We start from the raw sequence: 21,809 nt of genomic DNA, 5'->3' as shown, positions 1-21,809 counted from the left end.
CTGACTTTAGCTTCTCTTCACTGATCTCCATAAAATTTTAGAAATGATTATTAGATTTTATTGCTGACCTTTAAGGTTCTACCTGGACTTGCATCGAAGTACATTTTGGACCATTTGACATCCTGTGTCCGGTCGTAAACTGAGGTCCTCAGCAAAGGCCCTACTCCCCAAACCAAAGGTCACCAGGCTTTTTCTGTCCACTCTGTGGAACAATCTCCCTGAGGAACTCCCTCTGGCAAACTTCCTATCTCTTTTAAAATCTTAAAGACACATTTCAATAGGTGTGCTTCCTCCTAGTTCTCCTAGATCGAACAGACTATTTGAATCATTTTACAATATTTTGTTTTATCTTGTTTTTAACTCTTTATTATTATTATCATCATATTATTTGAATACAAATCTTTATTAACTGATGTTTTTTTATGATTCGTCATTCTTATAATCAAGTCATAGTTACATATAGTTACTTATATTTATTACCTCGTTGTATTGTTTTCATTTGCTGGTTGTGGATGTCTCCTGTTCTCAGGTCTCTTTTGAACAGAGATAGAACATCACACTGCGACAGCCTGATTAAAATAATGATACAATAAATTCAGTTACAGATGGTCTTTACACTTGTATGAACTTGCCATTATCCCACAGCAATGACTTTATTTGGGTTTGTTACTAAAACCTGATCCGTAAACACCGAGTGAAATCTGTGCACACGCAAATAGGTGTTGGTTACGTGCTCGCTCCCGACACTGAACGCAGTGACGTATTGGGTCCGCCGCCTGTTGGTCTTTCACAGTTGGTGACGACTATTATGAAAATGGCCTCGACCCTGCCCGTGAGCTCGAACAACCGGGGAAGATGACGACGCGGGGCGGTTTAAGTGAGCGGAACACCGGTGTGTCTTGTGAGAATACGGAGGTAACAGTGAAGTAAACCCGCACAGACAGACTGTTGGCAGAGAAACGTCCAAAAACACCGCTGCGTTTTTTCCGCTGGGCTGGCTGGGGAGCCACCATGGAGGATATCAACTCAAATATCAACGCGGACCTGGAGGTGCGGAAGCTCCAGGACTTGGTGAAGAAGCTCGAACAGCAGAACGAGCAGCTCCGGAGCAGGTCCACCATGTTGTCCACGTCCGGAGCGATGACAGGGAACCACAGACCCCTCAGCGCCGGCTACGACTCCTCGTCCCTGTCCGCGGGGATGGCAGCTGGTCTGGCCGGCTTCCCTGGGGTGGGGTTCGTCGGGACGGGAGGCTACGGTGGGCTGCTGGAGAACAACCGCTGCCTGAGCCCCAGACTCTCCTACGACGGCATCAGTTTCAGGAGGGCGTACGAATGTGAGGGGGCATCGGCTGCCACCTCCGTGTCGAGCATGAACTCACTTTATTCAGACACCGCCGCTAGCTTCGCGGGTGAGATGGAGACATCGGTGCTAGATGAGGTGGAAATCTTAGACCTGGAGGACATGGATTGTCTAAACGAAGACGAGGACAGCTGGTGAGTGTGGGGAGGTGTCTCTGTCTTCAGAGCGGGTTGACAGCTTTAATTGCCCGGGTACAACTGCTCCACACTTATCTACCGCCTCAAACGACGTGCAGAAACCATCTTCTCTATAAGCTAGGCTGAAATCTGAAGGAGCCTCGTCGACTGTGTGAAGGATGTTGTTTGGCAAGTCATGTGGGCGATGCCATTCCCACGTAGGATTGTATGACCATATTAGACATGCCTTGTCATACAGTCACAGCATAGTCTCGTTCCGTGAGACTCACACTCTCTGCTGGCTCATCTGTTGAACCTCTGTTGTGATGTGGCAGATTTGCAGATCAGTGTGCACACATTAGAAAGTGAAAGTTGTTTTCCTGCCAGCAGCAGCCATGTGGGAGAGGTAGCCATGGATATATTCCTCCTCTGAATTTCCTTTAGCACACCAGTTGTCACACGAGCTACATTGCTCTGTACAGCAGTGAGCCAGTAAGGCAGGAGATGAGAACCAGGACTGTCAGCTCATCGTGTTGGAATAAAAGCTACGTCAGTGTCATGAAGCTGAGCACTGCATTTACAGGGATTACAAACAACAGGCTATTAATAAGATAAAATGGTCACGTGGAGTTTCTTGTGGACAAAGATGAGCATGCTGGTCATGAGCGTTATCCTGACGGAACACATGTCCGTTCGTACTCCTCTACAATGTGCTCTTTTTATGTTCTCCAGTGCTGAACATTTCTGGTTTTAGACTTAAGGTGGCTTTGCACAGATAGACTTAAGAGGAGAAATCTTTTAAACTCCAGAATATGACTGGATTTGTCTTAAAGTGTCCTTTCATCCAAACTTGAGGAAATCCCTTTAAAAGGCAGAGTCACACACAGATGAGTCGTACAAGGCCGATGTCAGCCATAAAGAGATGGGTTCACAGAAGGTCTGAAAGGATAACAGTATAGGTACTGACTATCTCATGAGTGTAATGGCAGGCCTTCTTTGGGAGATGGTCCTCGTTATCTTGTCTTGTCAGGAAGAGTTTGTCTGATTGGCATCTTCTATAATGACACTGTAATGAGCAACATTAGGGCATAGTTCACCTAAATAACAGTATCTAAAGCCAACAGACAGTGACAGATGTCTGGCTGTCAGCACACAAATCATCTGTCTACAAGATGTAACTATGTTGGTAAAAAATAATGAGTAAGTGCCATTACAATGCAGACTATGACAAAGCAGAATAGTGGTTTATTACTGAAACTAGCCCACAGGTATATGACGTGTATGGAACAAAGAGATTCTGGCAATCACTATGTATAAGTCCGTTTTCATGAAGTTTTTATTATTTAATCCACCCATTGTCCACAGTTTTTCCTCAATTGCCTGCAGCAGCTTGCCTCTGCCAGCCACTGAGCCTTCAACTACTTTCAGGTATTGCTCACTCATGCCCAGCAGAGCCAGTCTCATTACACTGCAGCCATTTGTCTGCCCTCTGGATCAGATTTATATCTGGGATTACTCGTAGTGCCCAACTCTCTCCAGCTCCTGTCATAGACTCCTGTAATCCCTGAATTAGCCTCCGGACGGTTTTTGAAAACGCTGCCTGCCCCTGCAGCACTTGCCCTGTAAGCGTGTTTGTCCCACTCCTACCACATGTGGACTTGACAAGCATTATTGTTTCGGAGCAGGTAGTTCGTGTATGTCGTCACGAGTGTCATATCTGCAGAATGGGAGATTTACTATGTGCTGCACTAAATGTGAATGAGTGTAAACAAGGAAAACGTGCCGCCCCAGATTTCCGCCTTGTTTTCCTCTGCACTAGCCTGCCTCTACCCTAATGTTTCAGCTTTCATCATGAAAGGCTTTCTCTATGGCTGCAACAGTGCTGACAGCTGCTGACTCAGATATCTCTACAGAGTGGAAACTCTTCTCTTCTTGTTTTAACTGACAAACAGAGTAACAGGAAATTCACTGGTCTTTTGTAGACGTATTTTTCATCAGTATTTCGAGGCTTTGATTACTATCAGTTTCTATCAGTGCAGCTGATAAAGTGCTGAGCCCAGTGCCCTTTTTTCAGACGCTTTGAGCCACAGACAGTTGTGCATTCTCTTAAGTTTTACTGCAGCAGGAGTTTAAAGTTGCAATGTTTTCACATCCCAAAGACAGGAACACTGGTTTCTGCAATATCAACACATGCAACATGTGAAGTACAAGATTATATCGAGATGTTATAATATATATAAAATATATCCAAGTCACAGTTTTTTTGCCGAAAAAAATCACAGTAATCTAAGGTTAAACAGGGATAGCTGCCTAAATGCCTTTCTGCTGCAGTGTCATCTCTACTGCAGCATTCTGTGACAAAACACTTGTTTCCCCCGTCAATCTAATTTCCTGAAGGAGCTATCAGGTCTCATCACATATGAGGTGTGATACGTAACAGCTGTCATGCTGGACCATTATTAGAGGAGGAAGTTGCCGGTTCATGTTTGTGTCATGTTTGCTGGTGTTGCGTTTATGTCCTGACAATATACTGTGACAATGTTGTATGCTCTTTTCCAGGCTATATGAGACGAAGCTGAACAGTCCCCTGCAAAAAGCCTTGAGTCCCATCGTGTGGTGTCGCCAAGCGTTGGACAACCCCAGTCCTGAGATGGAGTCAGCCAAGCGCTCCCTCATCCACAGACTGGACCTCACCATGTCAGGTAAACAGCACTGGTGATCAGTTGTGTAGTCTTAACTAAGTACTCAGCTGCATTAGTACTACTATAAACAGTAACAACAACAGCGAAACTCTAATCTCAGGAGGGATTCATTATCTTGCTTGCGAGGCTTAACCAAGCTTAACTTGTTTAATCTTTTCTGAGATCATTGGATCATTTGTTTAATTGGCTAGGTTTGGAGTGTTGTAAGTGGGAAATAAAGCTGATTTCAGATATGAACTCAGGTAAAAAAACGGGTCCAGACATCTTCCAGTGTTTGCCTTTCTCATACAGTATGAGGAATGCAGCAGGAGATTGTTCAGGTCAGATGCGTTCCCAACAACAGGAACATTTACAGAACATTCAGCCTGGGAAGAGCATTCAGGAGGCAGGACATGTCAATCAAGTTTTTGTTTTCAGCACATCGACACTATAGTTTCGGCCTTTATCACCAAAAGCTCTCCAATCTCTTTTTTTGCATTTCCAAGTTGACATCTTTGGAGGCATCTTCTAAATGTATGGTACCCCTTTTTTCATCTTGAAATATTTGTATTCTTGCAGGTTCAAGTACGTTGTATGACCACTCCCTCACTGTGAATTCTCTGGGAATCAGACAATTACTTTCTCACATACTGTCCCTTTGGAAAATTTCAGAAAAGCATCTGGAATTGAGTTATCTTCTGAGAGCAGCTTTACATTACATGTCATAGCACAAACCATGTAATGAAACAGCAGTGATTTTCCAAAGCTTTGTTCGATCTGAATTTTTACTCTGATGTTTTGGATTATTTGGATCAATTGTAAATCATTATTGTATATGAGGCCAATGTAGAATTATTGATCCAGTAAAGTAGAGCTTGTTCATAAAAGCAGAAATGGCTCCTCTCGCTGGATAGATAAGAGCAGGTTGTTCTTGTCACTGAGAGTTTTGATTTATGGGATTGAGCCTCTGTAATAATCTTACCATTTCTTTTTATTGATCCTTGATAGTACTGTAAACACAAAGCTACTATTCTACTGGTCAAAAAACCTAATATCTGGCTTTTGTCTGATATTGGAATGGATAAAATTGACATGCATTCCTGCTAAATGACTCTAGTAGACACAGTCTTTCATCGGCTCCGGCTGATTGGTAGAGATGGAAAAGTGATACTTGGGTGAACACGCTAATTTGGCAAGACAGCGAGGTGAAAGAGCTTCTCAGTTGTCTGTGCATTCATGATGTCGAACGTAAATCACTGTGTGTGTGTGTGGGGGGGGTAGCAGGTGTATCTGTGTCTAAAATACCCGTACATCTGCTAATTTTGGTGTAAAAGAGGTAACCCTAACAGAGATGCAAAGCTATATAAGTGTGCCTAGTATAAAATGAATCATGCTACTCCTTTGTTACTCCTTTGCAGCAAAGTGTGTGAAGAGTAATGTGTAATTCATAATTTCACCATGGGGTATGCAAAATATTTATGGTATTGTGCCAAATGATTGCACCTAAGTGCTGAGGGCAGGTTCTGTATTATTTATTATTTATTATTTATCATTCTATTATTATTTATATTGACTTTCTAATGCGCCACATTCTTCTTACAAATTCAAAACATATGGTCCTAACTAGAACTTGAACTACTGTAGGATAGATGATAAACTCCCCAGTGGGGGACATGCCTCAGAATAGTTTGAAACTGTATCCACCACATAGCATACATAAATAAAACATTGCTATTCAGATCTACCAATATATTTAGTCATTCTTTCTTGAAATGTCTGCTTTCTGAGCTTTTGACTCCCACTAACTACAGGTGGTTGCTCAGTGAAGAGGATACAGCTCAAATCCTTGCAGCTAAACTGAGAGAGGTCACTTCCATTTTGACAGTGGTATGTCCATGTGACAGTTAGATCATGTTGAGCAATAGGCTGCAGGGGGTTGTTCACCAGGGGAGATGTGAGCTTCTCTGTTGTGCAAGAATCTGGACTGCACCTGGACACACAGACACCGTATTATACAAGGTTTGTTTATAGTGGCGTTTGAAATAATACTATGGTCCCTTTATGGATCCAAGTATCGCTGCCTTTTTCATCCCTCATGTTTCACAGACCAACAGTGGCAGCTGGTGAAAAAATATTCTTGGTGGGACTGTGCCGTGCCACACACAGTTTTCAGTAACCATCCCACTACGATTTAACACAAACTGCAGGATACCAGTTCTTTGTAAGATAGTAGGTAATTATTGAATCAATAAACAATAATAAACATGTCAGCCATTTTACACAAAAACAGAAAGCTAACAGTATACTGCATACTGCACAAACAAACTTAAAAAACTAAATGTAGAAAACTAAATCAAAATAATATCTACAAAAATAATAATTATCAGCTGATTGATAAATCATGTAAATTATTAACAGTTGTTGCCCTTGTGCTCAGATAGTAAGTAGAGTATTAAACACTATTAAGACAAAATACAAGCAGGTGCCATATACTGCTGGATAGCTTGTGACTCATACTCTATACATCCTGCTAACCAAGCCTTCCTGCTGTACCAGTGACGGGAAAATCCCCATGTGTACATTTGACCTTTTTCGCTGGCTTGTTGGCTGATTTTAATATCAAGTTAATTTGGTGCAATTTCTTTATTCGCAATGTTTCAACCAAAGTTCTCCTCTCAAATGGAGTTTGGAGAAGAGATTGTACCCGAACTTGGCGGCTGCGATGCTGTTTTGTGTGAACCTGTGGCCGTCATTGTCACTAGTACCGTCTGATTTCCTCCACCACGACACTGAGGGACTGGGCTTGGGGCTCTATCAGAATCGCCCTTCAGGCATTATTTTTGATGATGTTAATTGGCCAAATTTACTTTGCTATACGTGTATCTTACCCAGCAACTGTCCTTTATTGGCTACTCGTCTCTGCTACTTTTCCAGCGCCCCTGAACCATCGACTGTGTGCCCCGACCACTCGTTTCCCACATATTTATTCATATTTTATACAACACACGTTATTGTAAAATGTAAACACATGAATTCTTAAATAATTTATCATAGTTAATGTTAGATTTTTTTAATTTAAAAAAAATAAAACACTCCACCAGTGAGGGCGGCGCCCTGGGTTCATGGTGCACTAGATTATGTTTATTTGGATTTGCACCAAATTGCACACACTCTGCACAATATCTGTCCCTAACCTGCCTCCTTTATTTCATCTCAAGATCAATGAATTATTTTCTAAGAAATCAATGAAAATGTTGAAAAATTCTTGCAACGTTAAAGAATGAGATAAAACATTGCAAATGCCCCTAAATCCCACCAAAATTGTATGGGTTCTTTTGTGACCTTTACAACCTCCTTCCAAGTTTTGTGGAAATCCATTCAGTAGTTTTTATATTATCCTGCTTACTGACAGATAAACAAGCAAACGCAGATAAAAACATATTACCTCCTTGGCAAAGGTAATAAAATGGAAAAAAGTACATGAAGCTTTTAAATAACAAATTTTGTTGAAATCACAAATCTGTTAGTCAGTTTCCACCAACACAACAAAGATCTAATTCTGATACTTTCCCCTTCATGATGATCTGTATGTGCTTTTTCACAACTGCTGAACAAAACATGTAGCCCTACACACCCTGTTTGTCTTTCGACTGACCATTACAATAAACCAGCCACTCGGGTGAGGATTAAGGAATCATGCTCATAAATGGTGACATCATCACTGAAGGTGTGGAGCGAGGATAACGTCATCCTCCACAGGGCCTGAAAATATCTCCCTCCCTTACTGATACCACCCGCCCCACTCCCTTCACTTCTCTCCTCATTTGACTTTGATGCCAAATTTCACACACTCAGAAATCAATGCGTCTGATTTTTCATTTTCATCAAGACCCATGAATTATTCTTTAGGAAATTGATCCTTGAAAAACTTTATCAGGATCCACAAAATGTAATGAGTTCTTCCATGAACCAAGTTTTGTGGAAAAACAAACTAATAGAAACCAACGAACAAAGAAATGGACAGGGTTGAAAACATAACCTCCATGGTTACGCATAACAACTGTATGTATTTGTGTGATTCACTGACCATGTAGTTTAAACTTAAATTCAATTAATGAAGTGTGAAAATCAAGGCATTGGAGAGGATTCTTGTGACAACTTGAAATCCTTTTTCAGCACACAAACACTTTGGCAAATCCTAAGCTCCACATTCTGAGAGTGTCAGTGACTCAGTGACTGGGAGACTCACCACAGACACGCCCTCACGGCTCCTCAGCCTCTCTCCTTCGCACCAGCTCTCTCCCAGGACCACGGAAACCTTGTTGCCATGGCGTTAGTTGAGTCTGTGTCGCAGAGAGAGGCAAAAATCTTAACTTTAGTTGTGGAAACAAAAGTGAAGACGTCTTCAATATGAGACGTGACATATATGAAGTTGTGTGTTTAAACATTGCATCTGTGCCACGCTAGACCACAGGTGCACACTCCTATAGGCGTGTTGGTATTTTAAACATGATCTTAAGTGTTAGTGTCAGTAGTGACTGAGCCTTTTGTCTATGCACACCCTGGTAAAATCATATCCCCAGATGACATGCCTCTGTTATATAATTCACGGGGGAGGAGACTGCTGTGAGATAGTTGACTGTACAAGTCAGACTGCACTGCTTTTTTCATTACAGACAATGCTCAGCCAGAATGTGTTGTCCTCAACAATTAAACAGTTTTTTAAAATAGTGCCTCACTGTTGAGCTGACCTGCCCTATTTCTGCTGAAAAATGCGTTGACATCTCCTTCACCTCATTTCTACAGTTAGTTCACCTCTTCCTTGCAGCTTAATTCCTCATTATTCATCTCTTTCATTCATAAAAGCTTCACTGTTTGCTCTTTTCCTGTGATATGCTTAAAGCAGCTGTTTTTAATCCATCTTTCATTTTGTTTTTCATATCAAGTAGACCTCTATGCCAAGCCCTGTCTTCAGTTTTCTCTTCAACATTTCAGCCCTACAGGCTTGAATTTATGGAGGAAGTTATGTACTGGCTCATTTAACTGCCTTAAAGTTTCCACAGGCTAAAAAAGCCAAGATGGAAAAAAAGCCCTCTAATACACATTCATATCAGAGAAAATAGAAATGACATCATCATGGTGGGTAGGGACAGCAGTTCTTCTCTCTTCTTCTAACCTCTCTTTTTGTTTCAGGACATGAGGATTTGAGGACACTCTATTTTGGTTGGTCCCTGTGCTGCAGTCAGATCCCTTTAGATTGACTGTCTTTCTAGTGACAGGATGACTGAGATAGGACACACTGTCTTCTAAACATCTCCAAACTGTTAAATGCTGACTCGTAGCTGGGTTCATGCAGCAACACTCATTAGTGTGACCCAACAGCCAGTACAGAGTGTGTATAGAGGAAGATTTTCCTAACACACGGAGAGATAATTCATGCTTGTAAAGCACTCACAGAAATGTCATTATGTTTGTCAGTGGTATGAATGCACAATAGATATTCTTTATCCACAAGAACACACAGGGACAATCAATCAATATAGCCAATATTCACAAATTACAGTTTGTCTCATCAGGCTCACCAAAGCATAATGGAAAGGTGTGCAAATGTTTAAAGTATTAATGATTAAGAAAGTGTCTGATAGAGTTGAAGAGAGCAGCAATGACATTTGAAATGGAGGGGTTGTTGCCAGTAATGGTAGAATATGTGAGGAGGCATATTGTATATTAAGTATTGTTGTAATCATAGTCCATGATCAGCTGCCATCACGATTATGATCCACCACCACAATCACAGTGTTTCTGCAGGGTCTTAAAAACTCTTTACTTGAATCTGAAGTTTGGTCTTAAAAAGTCTTGAATATGTTAATATGTGATGTATCAGTATAAGGACTTCAATACAATTGGGCGAGTCTTAGTTATATATATTTAACACTATTCTGTCTAAACAATATAGATATAAGCCCACTGTAATAAAACAAGACTATCATGGAACTGACAGTTGTTAATTTTTAAGTAATTTCATATATGCTTAAAAGCTCAAGCACAATTGTATTGCCTCTACGTTTGTTCTCCTGTTATTATGCGTTCTGTTGGTGTGAACCTTTCTTTTTCAAATTAATATTGAGTTTGACAAATATAGTTAATTTCAGCAGGTGAACTGTTTCGTTCTGTTGTCATGAAATGGAAAACAAAGTGATACTCTTCTAAAGTAGTGTTGCAGTGTTGTTAATACTCCTCAGCAGCTGATGCGTGCAGAGTGGTCATGATGTTATTACCTAAATAATGCAGCAGGAGGAGACAGTGAAGGGAGAAGTGTGGAAAGAGGAGGTAGCTGATCTTAAAAGACACTTTCCAGTCACCACTCAGATATAAACACATTCAGTCAAGAGAGAGGAGAGAAAACAGAGGGATGGGTAGACGAGTGCACACGGAAACAGCAAACTGTCCCAGTAACCAGCGGCTTGTCTGTGCGGGTCTGATCTTATGATCGAGACCAAGGACTATAGACTGGAGCCTTTTACTGCTGCTGCACTGGATCTCATAGAGAATGGCATTGTTCGCTCATTTACTGTGTGTAAAGAATGAATGGAGTGCATTGTTAAGCGTTTCTCCCAGCTAATGTTGTACGAACTCTCTGTTAGTCTCACAGTCAGCATATGGTCCAAGAAACTCAAGCAGACTGGCAGCACAGTGTAGAGCTTTCATCAAGGGTCCGATATCTGCACACACTGCTGGTGTTATAGTAAACTGTTGAAGTATGTTAACATACTGCAGCTATTCACTTTGTCTGGGTCTTTAATGAGCTGCAGTGTATCAATGCAGTATAGATAATGTATGTTAACATGCTGCACAGGCAGTTCCTCCTCACAAACGCAGCTTCCTGACTTACTCATTTCACCTCTATTCTTTCGCTGACATCTTTTAAGCTACATACTTTGAATTGATTATTACACTAATCAGTTACTAACATAATTGTTCCTGTTTGAGTAAGACTTTTTTAGATAATTAGTTGTGTTATTTTATAATCTTTCATTGTTTTTGACAAGGTGGACTGTTGGTCATTAGTTTTTATGAAGGGAAGATGATCCTAAGACCTATTTAAGGAAAGATGCGACTGATTTTTTAATAACTAATCCATTAGTCATAGATTCCAATGTGGCAACATGTCTCTTAAAAACATCTCCTGTCTCCTCTTTTTAGAACAATATACTATATACCAACATATCAGCCAATAAAAATATATTTTTTTCAAATTTGGTAATGATTCCTGAGACGTCTTCCTCAAAACCTTATGACAAAGAAATGTAATCAAAGCTTTATATTAATGAACTTTACTGTAAATAACTATGAATAAAAACAAAATAGAAATACCACCAAATATATAGAAGTTGAAATGAGAAAACAAACATTGTTTTTGTAACTTAAAATGTAAGGGGGCCTGAGTCTTTCAGCAGTGCAGTGGTTCTAACTCTTTGCACACTTGTTCTCTCCCGATCTTCTCATGTAGTGGGGACTCGTGTTTAAATGTTCAGTGTGTGTAAGATTTAGGTTGGCAGAAATTGAATATAAAATAATCCTAGTGATGTTTTCTTGAGTGTGTTTCAACTAAATTGTGGTTTTGTTTACCTTAGATTTATATTTAAATACTTTATATTTACATCAGGAGCAGGTTTACTCTATGGAAGGCGCCATGTTTTTTACTGTCGCCCAAACTGGACAAACTGAACACTTTTTGAGTTTTTATGACAACTGAAGCTACCACAGGTTCTCTGTCATGTTTGGAAGGGGAGGGTGAGGTGAGGGGTATTCAGCTGCAACTTGCAACTTCACCATTAGATGTCAATAAATGACTGAACCTTTGAGCTCTGTTTGTGACTCTACAGCCAACAAGCGCAGAAGCCTGTATGGAAGCCCCTACAACCAGCAGGGCTATGGAAGCCCGTATAGCACAAATGCAGCCAACAGCCCTTACAGCAGTGGCTTCAACTCCCCCTCCTCAACCCCCAGCAGGGTGCCCATAGTCAGACAGCAACTCATTCCTGGGAATGCAGGTATGAGACTCTCAATAGTTCAGTAACTACTACAGAAGATCTGTAGTCTAGTGTTATTGAATACATGTCACTAAATGAATTGTTTCCTCCACAGCACACCAGCGAAATGCAGCGGCCGAGAGGAATCCTCCAGCAATTAGTCCACAGTCGTCTGTGGACAGTGAGCTGAGCACATCAGAAATGGACGAGGACTCTGTGGGCTCCTCAAATACATACAAACTCAACGACGTCACTGATGTGCAGATACTGGCTCGCATGCAGGAGGAGAGTATGTAACTGTAGCACTTGTGTACAGTAGTTTTGTCCAGTTTTCTGTATTCAGACCACATTTTTACAATACAACTGTCTGCCGTCAGGTTTGAGACAGGACTATGCCGCAACAGCATCCAGACGAAGCTCGGGTTCTTCCTGCCACTCGCTACGGCGCAGCACCTTCAGCGACCAGGAGTTAGATGCACACAGTCTGGAGGACGAGGAGGAGGCGGTGCACCCGGCCTTCCACCTGCCCTCCAACCGCTTCAGCCCCTCCCCCAGACACTCTCCACGCGCCTCCCCCAGGAATTCGCCTCGCTCACGCTCCCCTGCTCGTTCTATTGAGTACAGCCACAGCCGCGGCTCGCCTCAGCCCATCATCAGCCGCCTGCAGCAGCCTCGCCACTCACTGCAGGGTCACGACCTGCCGACCAACGTGGTGAAGAATGAAGGTAGACAGCAGAGATGGCCTAAGTGCTGGACATCAGTGGTTTACTGTGCGATTCTGGGCACTATGAGCTAATTCTCTTCTGTGTTGCCGTTGCAGAAAAGCTGCGTCGCAGTCTCCCCAACCTCACACGCTCCTCAGCAGCGACCCAGGCCCAGGCCCAAGAGCCTGTCAAGAACAGCCGCAGCTGCGAGTCCAACCTGCAAGTGCCAAATGGAGGCTCTCCTCGTCACCAGAACCAGTCTGCTAGTGAGTATTGTGACACACAAACAACATGCCTTATATTATAATTCACCTACAAACACAAAACTTTCTAAAGCTATGAACACATCTGTTGCTACAGTAATCACAGACTCAGATGATCAGATTGATTATTCATATGACTAAGTCATAATAATGACATAATGTTTGTTTTGCTCTCACAGTAAACTGATCACTCAGCAACATAACAGGCTGTGTAATCTCTTGTTAGTCATTGTTTGTGTGACTTCTCTTCCTCTCTCTGGCTCCTCCTACAGCATCAGGCCTGTGCTGCTTTGTTGTGCTATGGCTTTGGTTTTTGGGAAACCTCTTTGTCTCTGATCATTTTTAGCTCTAAAATCTTTTATTGACACACATTCTTCCTCTTATACTCCCAGCAAAAACTCTCACTCTAAAGAATCTCCCTCCTCCTACAGAACTAGTGCATGGCGTCACACTGAGAGCCCCGAAGCAACTCCTGGTATCAGTGACACTAATGTTCTTTTACATTTTGTCCATAAGGGTTTTATGTCTTTTAAAGAGCTTAGCATCCCACCTCTGTGAGTTAAGACTATCCATCTGATTTAATCCTGTAATGGCAGACAAAGGTAATGGATTTTTCTTTAATCCAGAAATGCTTATCTCTCTGTAACTATAGGCAGAGAGGGCTGGGGTCAAAGGGCATGCGTCAGCTGGTCAAACATGTAGTCACTGCCTTAATCCTGTCTCAATCTGACTTCTCAGGGACACCGGGTTCATGTGGCCTGAGCCTTTTATACATTAGAGCACGTATTCCATTTTCAGCTGTCTTTATTTGTTAATGGAAGTTTTAAAAAGTGTAACAGCTGAGGTTTCCCCTCAGGAAAGTTGTGTTGATTCTATCTGACCTCTGGCTGTACTGGGCATGTGAGACACATACATTCCTGCCTCTCTCGCTGACTTCTCTCTGAGAACGTTTACATGGACAGGTGTATTCCAACTATTGACTTTAAGACATTATTTTGATTATGATGTTTACATGAGTTGCATATTTACATATTTTATGCATATTCCTGTTCACATGTTACAGATCATAGTCCAATACATGTCAACAATGTGTCCTATTTGTTTACATTCATACCCAAGACTTGTCATCAAGAGATTGGTAACTGTTGCAAAATGCTGTGAAATCACCAATTGGATGTTATAATGTGATTAAGACATTAACATGTCGACTAAGGTCAGAATACTCCACATATCTTACTTTGATTATTGTTTATTCTATGTTTGACCTTATTCAGCTAATCAGAAAATACTGTTTACATTACAGTGTCTTAGTCAGACTATTGTTATAATAGGGTTAATATCAGAATATTGTTGTCCATGTAAACGTGTCTACTATAAAGCATGTGTAACACACACCAGCCTCTGTTTCTCTGGGTTGCTGACACTAGTGGATTGTCTGTCAAAGCTGACAGTGGTGATCCTCCACCTGAATGAAGCTGCTTATTCATGTTTGGCTGTGGAGCCCTCTAGTGGCCTCAGATTGGCTTGTTTGGCTTTCAGAGCCCATCTTTCTCTCTTGTCATGCTGTGAATCTCCAGCAGAATCAAGTCTGACCCCCGTATTGAAATGTCCCTGTTTTCCAGCAGCTCAACTCCCGAGATACTCAACCCCCTCTCGCTCCTCCCCGAAACCCAAACAGCACCTCCAAAGCCCAACGGCCCTGCGAGGTAACGGCTCCTAAACCAGCTGGAGGCTGTGAGATCACGCTCAGACACATGCCCTATTTATGATGAGTAATATACAGTCAGCTACCTGCGTACTGCAACTGATGCACATGAAATGGAAACGAGGAAAGAGCTGAAGTGGATCTGAGGAAGGCGCACTAGTTGCCAGCTTGTCATTTCAGACCCCGAGACTGAGTAAACTCTAAGAGCAGAGTCAGCTTCTGTTTTGTTGCAAGAAACCAGCAGAGAGGGAGATGGAGCAGGGTGGTTGTTGACAGAGATGTTTGAGTTTATAACTAAATCCCAAAGGTATACCTCCATACTGAAATACTTAAACAGTCACATTATGAAGAGAGAGCTGATTCACTCGAGGACTGTGTGAAATATATATATATATCGGTAAACAATCATACAGGCTGAGTAAGGTCAGAACACTGCTGCTGTCCATGGTAAGAGTGATACGAATCTACATAGGATCTGCTACTTGACATTATAAGTGTCATTCATGACTTCATGTCAGTCATCTGTCTTTCCTTATATTCACCTTAACTTTCTAAATATGACAAATATATTATAAATACTTTAGGCATTCCTGTTTTACTTGCATCATTTGCATCATTTGAATATATCTAAAGTGGCTGTTTAATGTAATGATGACAACATCAGCAGCATAAACTGCTCTATCCTCTTTACTCTTTTGTTCAGTCCTATTGTGTGATTATTTACATGACTGAGAAACAAGTTGGTGGTGTTCATCAATAACATTTATCCTAGACAATCTGCAAGTTTAGATGAATTCATTTGCTAAGTATGATAAAGTTAGCATTGTCCTTTAGGGAAAAAAACTAAAAAGTAATAAACAATAACAATATAGAATATAGATGTTTTTGTTGTATCAATTATTTTACTTTGTAAAATGATCATATTCATTTAAGTGGTCTTTTTTAACAGCTCTACCACAACGTAACACAATGTAATTGGTAATAACGAGTTATTAATACACCACATTACAAATACAATATACAGTTATATAATCTATTATTATGTATTTATACTGTATTATTATTATATGTAATATATCATAGCTGTTTTTAATATGATTTATAATTTAGTTGGTTTTTTAACAGTTCTATTGCTTGAAACTGTACAAATGGGCCTAATAAACTGGCCACTGACTCTATTTTTACATGCAGCCCAATGAACCCAGCCAATAGCATACAATCATTTGCAATGTAAAGTTCTACAATAAATATAGTGTCACTATGAAACATCTGGAACACCTGGAGAAGTCTCCAGGTCTTTGACGTTAGGATTTTAGCAGCAGCAGAATATGCTTTACATGCTAATGTCTCCCTTACTGTCTCATCACTATCCACAGCCACACTCACTGGGCTGTACACATTTCCTCCAGAGAGGTAGATGATGAAATGTACTTGCCACATGACAACTAGCATCTGAGGTCCTATTGATCAAGACTCACGGGGCGTCACAGTTTAAGAAAACAAACAGGCAGTATCAGATCCCGTGCTGGGCCCCTTCCTCCCAGCTCTGAATAAAAAGGCTGTCTCTGTTGTCTTCATCTTTGTCTAGTCCCACTCTCCTGTTGCTTTGGAGAAGAAGGTGATTTCAGTGAGTATTCACTGAGGATTTCCACCTTTTTTAAATATTGTGATTGCTGTTCCGCGCCGTGGTTGTATTGATGTTGTGCTATGGTATGTGCTGCTGGTTTGCACCAGTATATGCTGTGTGCGCGTCACCTCATTCTGTGAAAACATCAAGACTCATCATAGGGCAGCTCTGTTTGTTCCTTCTATCTGTTGATGTTTTAAAACGTTCTCAACTTTCATGGTAACAACTTTGACTTCATCTGTAAATTTGTGATGGATGTGGGTAGTTTCCACATGTACATATTTGTATGTAGGCATCATACTTACACTCAGTGTGCAGTTTATTAGGTACACCTAGTAAAAGCTAACGATACAACGGTCCTGCAGTAAATTCTCCTTCATGGATTTTTCAATGTTTTTCAGTTGATTTCACTTATAATCACGTTGGAGGATGCAGGCTGTGATGTGGATGATATGTTCTGCATTATACAGATGTTTCTGTTATTTAGCATAAATGGACGGACAAAAGAATTTAAACAACCATCCTTATAACACAATACAATTCAACAACACAACAAACTGTACCCTCCAAAACAACATGTCGCTAAAACTGATCATTTCAACCATCATGAAGGAGGATTTACTGCTGGACTGTTCCATTCGACTGTTTCAGTTTTATCTAGCTGTACCAATAATGTGCCGAGTGTATGTCAACCACACACCATTGTGCTCTCGATCACAACTTCATTGTTAAACTACTGATGACTGAAACCTCTAAATGTGCATTAAGATCAACAAAAGCCAGTGATACCTGACAGTGTTCCTGCTCTGCTTGTCTTCAGTCCCCTCTCCCAGTAAGCTGCGAACTCCCGCCACCCCATCCCCTCTGGCCTTGAGGCAGCCCGTAAAGGCCACACCCAACCCTGGTTCTGCCACCTCCACCCCCACCCGATCCCTGGCTCCTCCACGCAGCGGCCTCCCCCGTCCGAATGCTTCTGCAGGAGGGGGCATCCCTCTGCCTCGCAGCAAACTGGCTCAGCCTGTGCGCAGGTATTTACACCAAATACACTTGAGTCGCATCTTATATACTCTGTAAGGAGAATTAAATGTACTTAGAGATACTGCACCTTTAAATGTGTTTTTTGAGCTGCAAACTAAGTTAACGGCACCTCGTGTTTCAAACTGTATTAGACCACGCAGGCTCAATGCTTACATAGAGTCAACTGTTGCAGTGACGTCTCAACGTCATAACTCTAATCAAAGGATCAAACTTAGGTGGCGCCCCCGCCACCAGCAAATGGGAATTTGTAAAGCTGTACTCATTTTCAAATCTATGCTGAAACTAAACCTCTAAACCATCACAACACCCACCATCGTCCACCATCCTCTCCTACCCATCAGCTGTCACACACACACACACACACACACACACACACACACACACACACACACACACACACACACACACACACACACACACACACAAACACACAAACACAAAAGGTAGGTTGGCACTGCTTTCTAAAGACATTTTCTGAATTTTCAGGGAGAGGGACATCAGCTAAAACTTAGGGGTGAAGTTTTTGATTGGTCCTATGGTTTTAAATGGTATGATCAGTTATTAATTCAATCAGCATTAAATCTTCTGTCTCCTCCTCATCAGATCTCTTCCTGCTCCTCGGAACTACGGCGGTGTGGGTGACAACTGGAGAGAAGGTTGTTACTGAGGCAGGCCAGCAGGGGGCTCTGCAGTCAAACTTTTAACACAAGGAGGCAGACATTTCAACATGGCACTTTATCTACCTAGATAACTTTTACAGTGACGAGAAAACGAGAGACTATGTCCCAAAAATATAAATAATTAAGAATTTAAAAAAGCGCAAGACGGTGTCAAAGAGAACGTCTAATGATGTTCCTGTGTGGGGACTGGCACTGGAGGGGTCAGGCATGTCACGCAAACAGCCCATTGAATGCCAAAGAAACCAGGCCGACTCCAGCTCCGCCAGCAGAGGACACGTCACCTGCCTTGGTTTGACTGCAATCATATGCCGGAGTGTCACATCAGCCCATGGCCCAGCTCTCCTCCCTCTCCTCTGCTCTGTTCTTTCATCTCCCTCAGGTTGAAATGTTTCCACACATTTCTCTCTTTACGCTCTGTGTTCAACACGTGTTGCTGAGCAATCGATCTCTATGACGATGCTGTGCAGGTGAACTGTCCCGTGATGTTAGAGATTTGGTGGAGTCTTGCAACAGTGAAAGCACATGTGTGGGTATGACTCTGAAAAGAATCTGTCCTCATGTAAAATCAGCCAGAATGTATGCACAGGTTTGTTTTGGAAAATTATTTATTCAAATTATTTAAGAAGTGTATGTCCAAACATCCATATCAGTATTTTGTTTGAAGATTTCAGCTGTTTAAAATGTACATTTGGAACCTCAGTTGCAAGCTAAATCTCCAAAGCCTTTATTTTGTTTTCAGATTGTCCAATCAGAACGCGTGATGAAGCCGGGTGATTAATGAAAGCTCGGAAAAAGCCTCAGTTCTGACTCTGATGTCTCAAAAACCAATATCAGTCCATTATTCAGCCGATTAAACCAAGAAATCTTTGATGCTCTTAAAACCCCCCTAACAGATGTGTCAGTGTATATCAATTAAGATACTAAAGAAAATATCCCAAATATCTAGTAAGTAAGATGAGATGACGTTTGAATACGTTGAATACATTTCGGCTGGCTCTGACCTCTTGTGCTATGAATCAAAAGGTGTGTAAGTGGAGGTGTTCCAGTAAATGGTGTGGTGGCTGTTCTTCAACTAGTGCCTATAATTTAATGTTTCACTTGAGTTTGAACATCTTGTTTTCTATGTTTTATAAGTTTGTGCCAATTTTCTTGCTTTGCCAATATTATTTGCGAGTTTGCATCTCTGCTTGACTGATTTGCTTGCCTGTTTGATTTTTTTTGTAATCGATACATTTATAATTGCTTTAAAAAAAAAGTTTAATATGCGCCTTCATATTTATAACTAATTACTCATTCTGTAAATGAAAATATTTATTAAAGAGAGGTGCCTCTGTCAAAGCTCAGATTCGGGAAGCCAGAACGAATGTTGCAAAAAGACAAACCACACCTTTTGTGTGAAAGTTTTTGTTATTGAAATTTTTTTTATATCCACAAACATGACATTCTGTTTCCCTGTGTAAAGTCACATTTCAAATAAAAGCTGAAAAAATGTTCTTTGGTCTCCTGATTTTTTTCAATTCACGCAGAATTCTAAACGACTAGAATGGCACTGAGTAGAGCACCATATCCACCATATCTCACAATGTTAGCTCTGCCCCTTGATCTGGATCTGCAGCAAAGGTTTATGGTTTCTTCCATCAAGTTTTGTGGAAATCTTCTCTGTTGTTTTTTTGTGTAATCTTGCTAATTAAACAGAGAAACAGACATTGGTGAAAACAAAGCCTCTGAAGAACCAGTGGATTATTTTGAGACTGCTGTTCTGGGTGTATTAATCTGTCTCTTTGCTCTCACCTCTTAACTTCAGAATTGATTTCTGATAAAAACGGGCTTTGTGCTCATATTGTACTTAACATCATGAACAGACTTCTATATAAACCAGGCTCACTGAAAGGTTAAAAAAGCAATGAAAAGATATTCCAAGTCTGTGTCAGTGTCATATCCAGCCACTAACAGGCAAGTGACACATTGTGTATTCTGTGCACGTGCAGTTGCTGCATTACGTACCTGGAGTCACCCATTGGTTAATGGGGGACACAGTGTGTCTCCGGGAAGGGGAGGAGACCGACGAAAGCCTGAGTCACTGACTGGTGCAAACTGTCCCATCCCATTCCAGCCTAGGTGCCCCGAAGACCTGTGACGTCAGTGCTTTTATCTTCTCTGGGCGCTCAGCTTCCTCTGTGTGAGGCTCCGAGGAGCTTCTCTCTGAGGGTCTCAGTCTGTGGGCTGCAAACACACACAGGACACATGTGGGCGAGTCAAATCCAAGAGAGCAAGGTTATTAAACACAAGATGATGCTGCGCTGAAAACAATGCATTACTTTGTGGAGTAATGAGAAAAAGAGACAATATTAATACAAACCAGGATGATGCTTTCACAAGATGTTGGACCAATTCATGTGGAATTCAACTTTGGTCAACTGTGACGCACGATATTCACTCCACACAAATTCACATATAAAAGAAACAAGTGGAAGATTAAAAAACTTTTTTCTCCTGTGTGGAATTAAACAATATTTGATTATTACTGTTTCTTATGAACTCAAGTAAACACATGACCCACAGTTTTCTTTCAGCTATGACGTTGCTGAGAGTGATCATTTATGAATTCTATGTGCACCGTGCAGTAGATGTTTTAGAGGAAGACTCGTGCTTCATGCACACATTTCATGGTGCAGCCAACAAAAGGAGGAGGAGGCAGAATTTCATAGTTTGCTGCACAAGTATAAAGAGCAACACAGTTTTCACTCCTGCAGGCTGGGCTTACTCAAGCTCAACAAACAGCTGTCTTCACTACAGACTCATCTCCCATGATTCACTTCTTCCAGCTCTTCACCCCCACCTCAAAGGACAAATCCACCACGTTGGTGCTGATCAAAAATCCGTCAAGCACTGTGTGCACCAAGGAAGCTGAATGATCATTTTTAAATACATGGCTGAAAAATGATATTGTATGTATGAGACAAAACAACGGCACCTGAGCTCTGCTGTCACTGTGCTGCACCTACTTCAGCTTTGCTTTGAAAACATTTGTTATCATTAGCTTAGCATTAATACAGAAAGTAGAGAAGCTATTAGCCTGGCTCTGTGCAAAGGTAATAACATCTACTAGCTCCTCCGAGGCTCATTTTAATTTGTACAACAATTTTACTCACTAATATTCTGTGCTTATGAAATAATGTTGTGGTTGTACATTGCCTTTTGTGTGCATGGCAACATTGTGAATTGCTCTAGAAATATTCTGTTATGTGTGAAGGTTTTGTTCCCATAGATATAATTTGGAAATATGAAAACACATTTTGTACATGTAGAAATATAGATATATGTGCAATTCCAATTTGTGAAGTTTCACAAAGTCTGAGAGATGATACGCAAGTTTCCTATCTTTGTGTGTGACCCTGAAGTAGGTGACTTCAGTAACAGAGCCTCACTAAGCCTTGCATCAGCCGTTGATAGGTTGTGTAACTTGCTGGAATCAGGAGGAAATCGATCAGATTTATCAGGCTGCTCAACGAACAGACGGGTGAAACGCCACAAGCTCATATTGGGTCCAGCGTTCAATTCTGTTCAGCTCTCTGTGGAGCTGTTCACTGCTTAAACTGT

The 21,809-nt window shown here is 41.3% G+C and overlaps 1 protein-coding gene and 1 long non-coding RNA gene across 7 annotated transcripts; one reads left to right on the top strand and one right to left on the bottom strand.

The window, feature by feature from the left end:
* The first annotated feature begins 631 nt into the window (after positions 1 to 631).
* Positions 632 to 19,702, top strand: slain2 (SLAIN motif family, member 2). Of its 6 annotated transcripts, none has more exons than XM_069522426.1 (10): positions 632 to 1,496; positions 4,038 to 4,180; positions 12,046 to 12,213; positions 12,308 to 12,481; positions 12,570 to 12,917; positions 13,013 to 13,162; positions 14,785 to 14,865; positions 16,453 to 16,491; positions 17,312 to 17,519; positions 18,133 to 19,702. In XM_069522426.1, exons 1-10 carry the CDS (start codon positions 1,012 to 1,014, stop codon positions 18,194 to 18,196), a joined length of 1,860 nt encoding a protein of 619 aa, XP_069378527.1. In that variant the 5' UTR covers positions 632 to 1,011; the 3' UTR covers positions 18,197 to 19,702. The 6 variants fall into 6 exon arrangements, with proteins under 6 accessions (XP_069378527.1, XP_069378526.1, XP_069378530.1 ...); XM_069522425.1 differs by having other exon boundaries at positions 14,782 to 14,865; XM_069522429.1 differs by lacking the exon at positions 14,785 to 14,865.
* Positions 6,017 to 20,352, bottom strand: LOC138407243 (uncharacterized). The gene is made up of 3 exons (XR_011240665.1): positions 20,214 to 20,352; positions 8,409 to 8,502; positions 6,017 to 6,149 (listed from the first exon to the last, which is right to left on the bottom strand). It is a non-coding gene; the product is annotated as an uncharacterized lncRNA (long non-coding RNA).
* Between the last annotated feature and the right edge of the window lie 1,457 nt (positions 20,353 to 21,809).

Source organism: Paralichthys olivaceus, chromosome 3 (assembly GCF_024713975.1).
Source record: "Paralichthys olivaceus isolate ysfri-2021 chromosome 3, ASM2471397v2, whole genome shotgun sequence".
Taxonomy (NCBI): Eukaryota; Metazoa; Chordata; class Actinopteri; order Pleuronectiformes; family Paralichthyidae; genus Paralichthys; species Paralichthys olivaceus.
The sequence above is the reverse complement of the archived record's forward strand: the minus strand, read 5'-3'. Positions and strand labels throughout refer to the sequence as shown.

Coding starts and splice junctions, on each gene's coding strand:
- slain2 (XM_069522425.1), top strand. CDS start 1,012: ATGGAGGATATCAACTCAAATATCAACGCGGACCTGGAGGTGCGGAAG. Junction 4,181..12,045: donor ACTGGACCTCACCATGTCAG/GTAAACAGCACT, acceptor GTGACTCTACAG/CCAACAAGCGCAGAAGCCTG. Junction 12,482..12,569: donor GGCTCGCATGCAGGAGGAGA/GTATGTAACTGT, acceptor GTCTGCCGTCAG/GTTTGAGACAGGACTATGCC.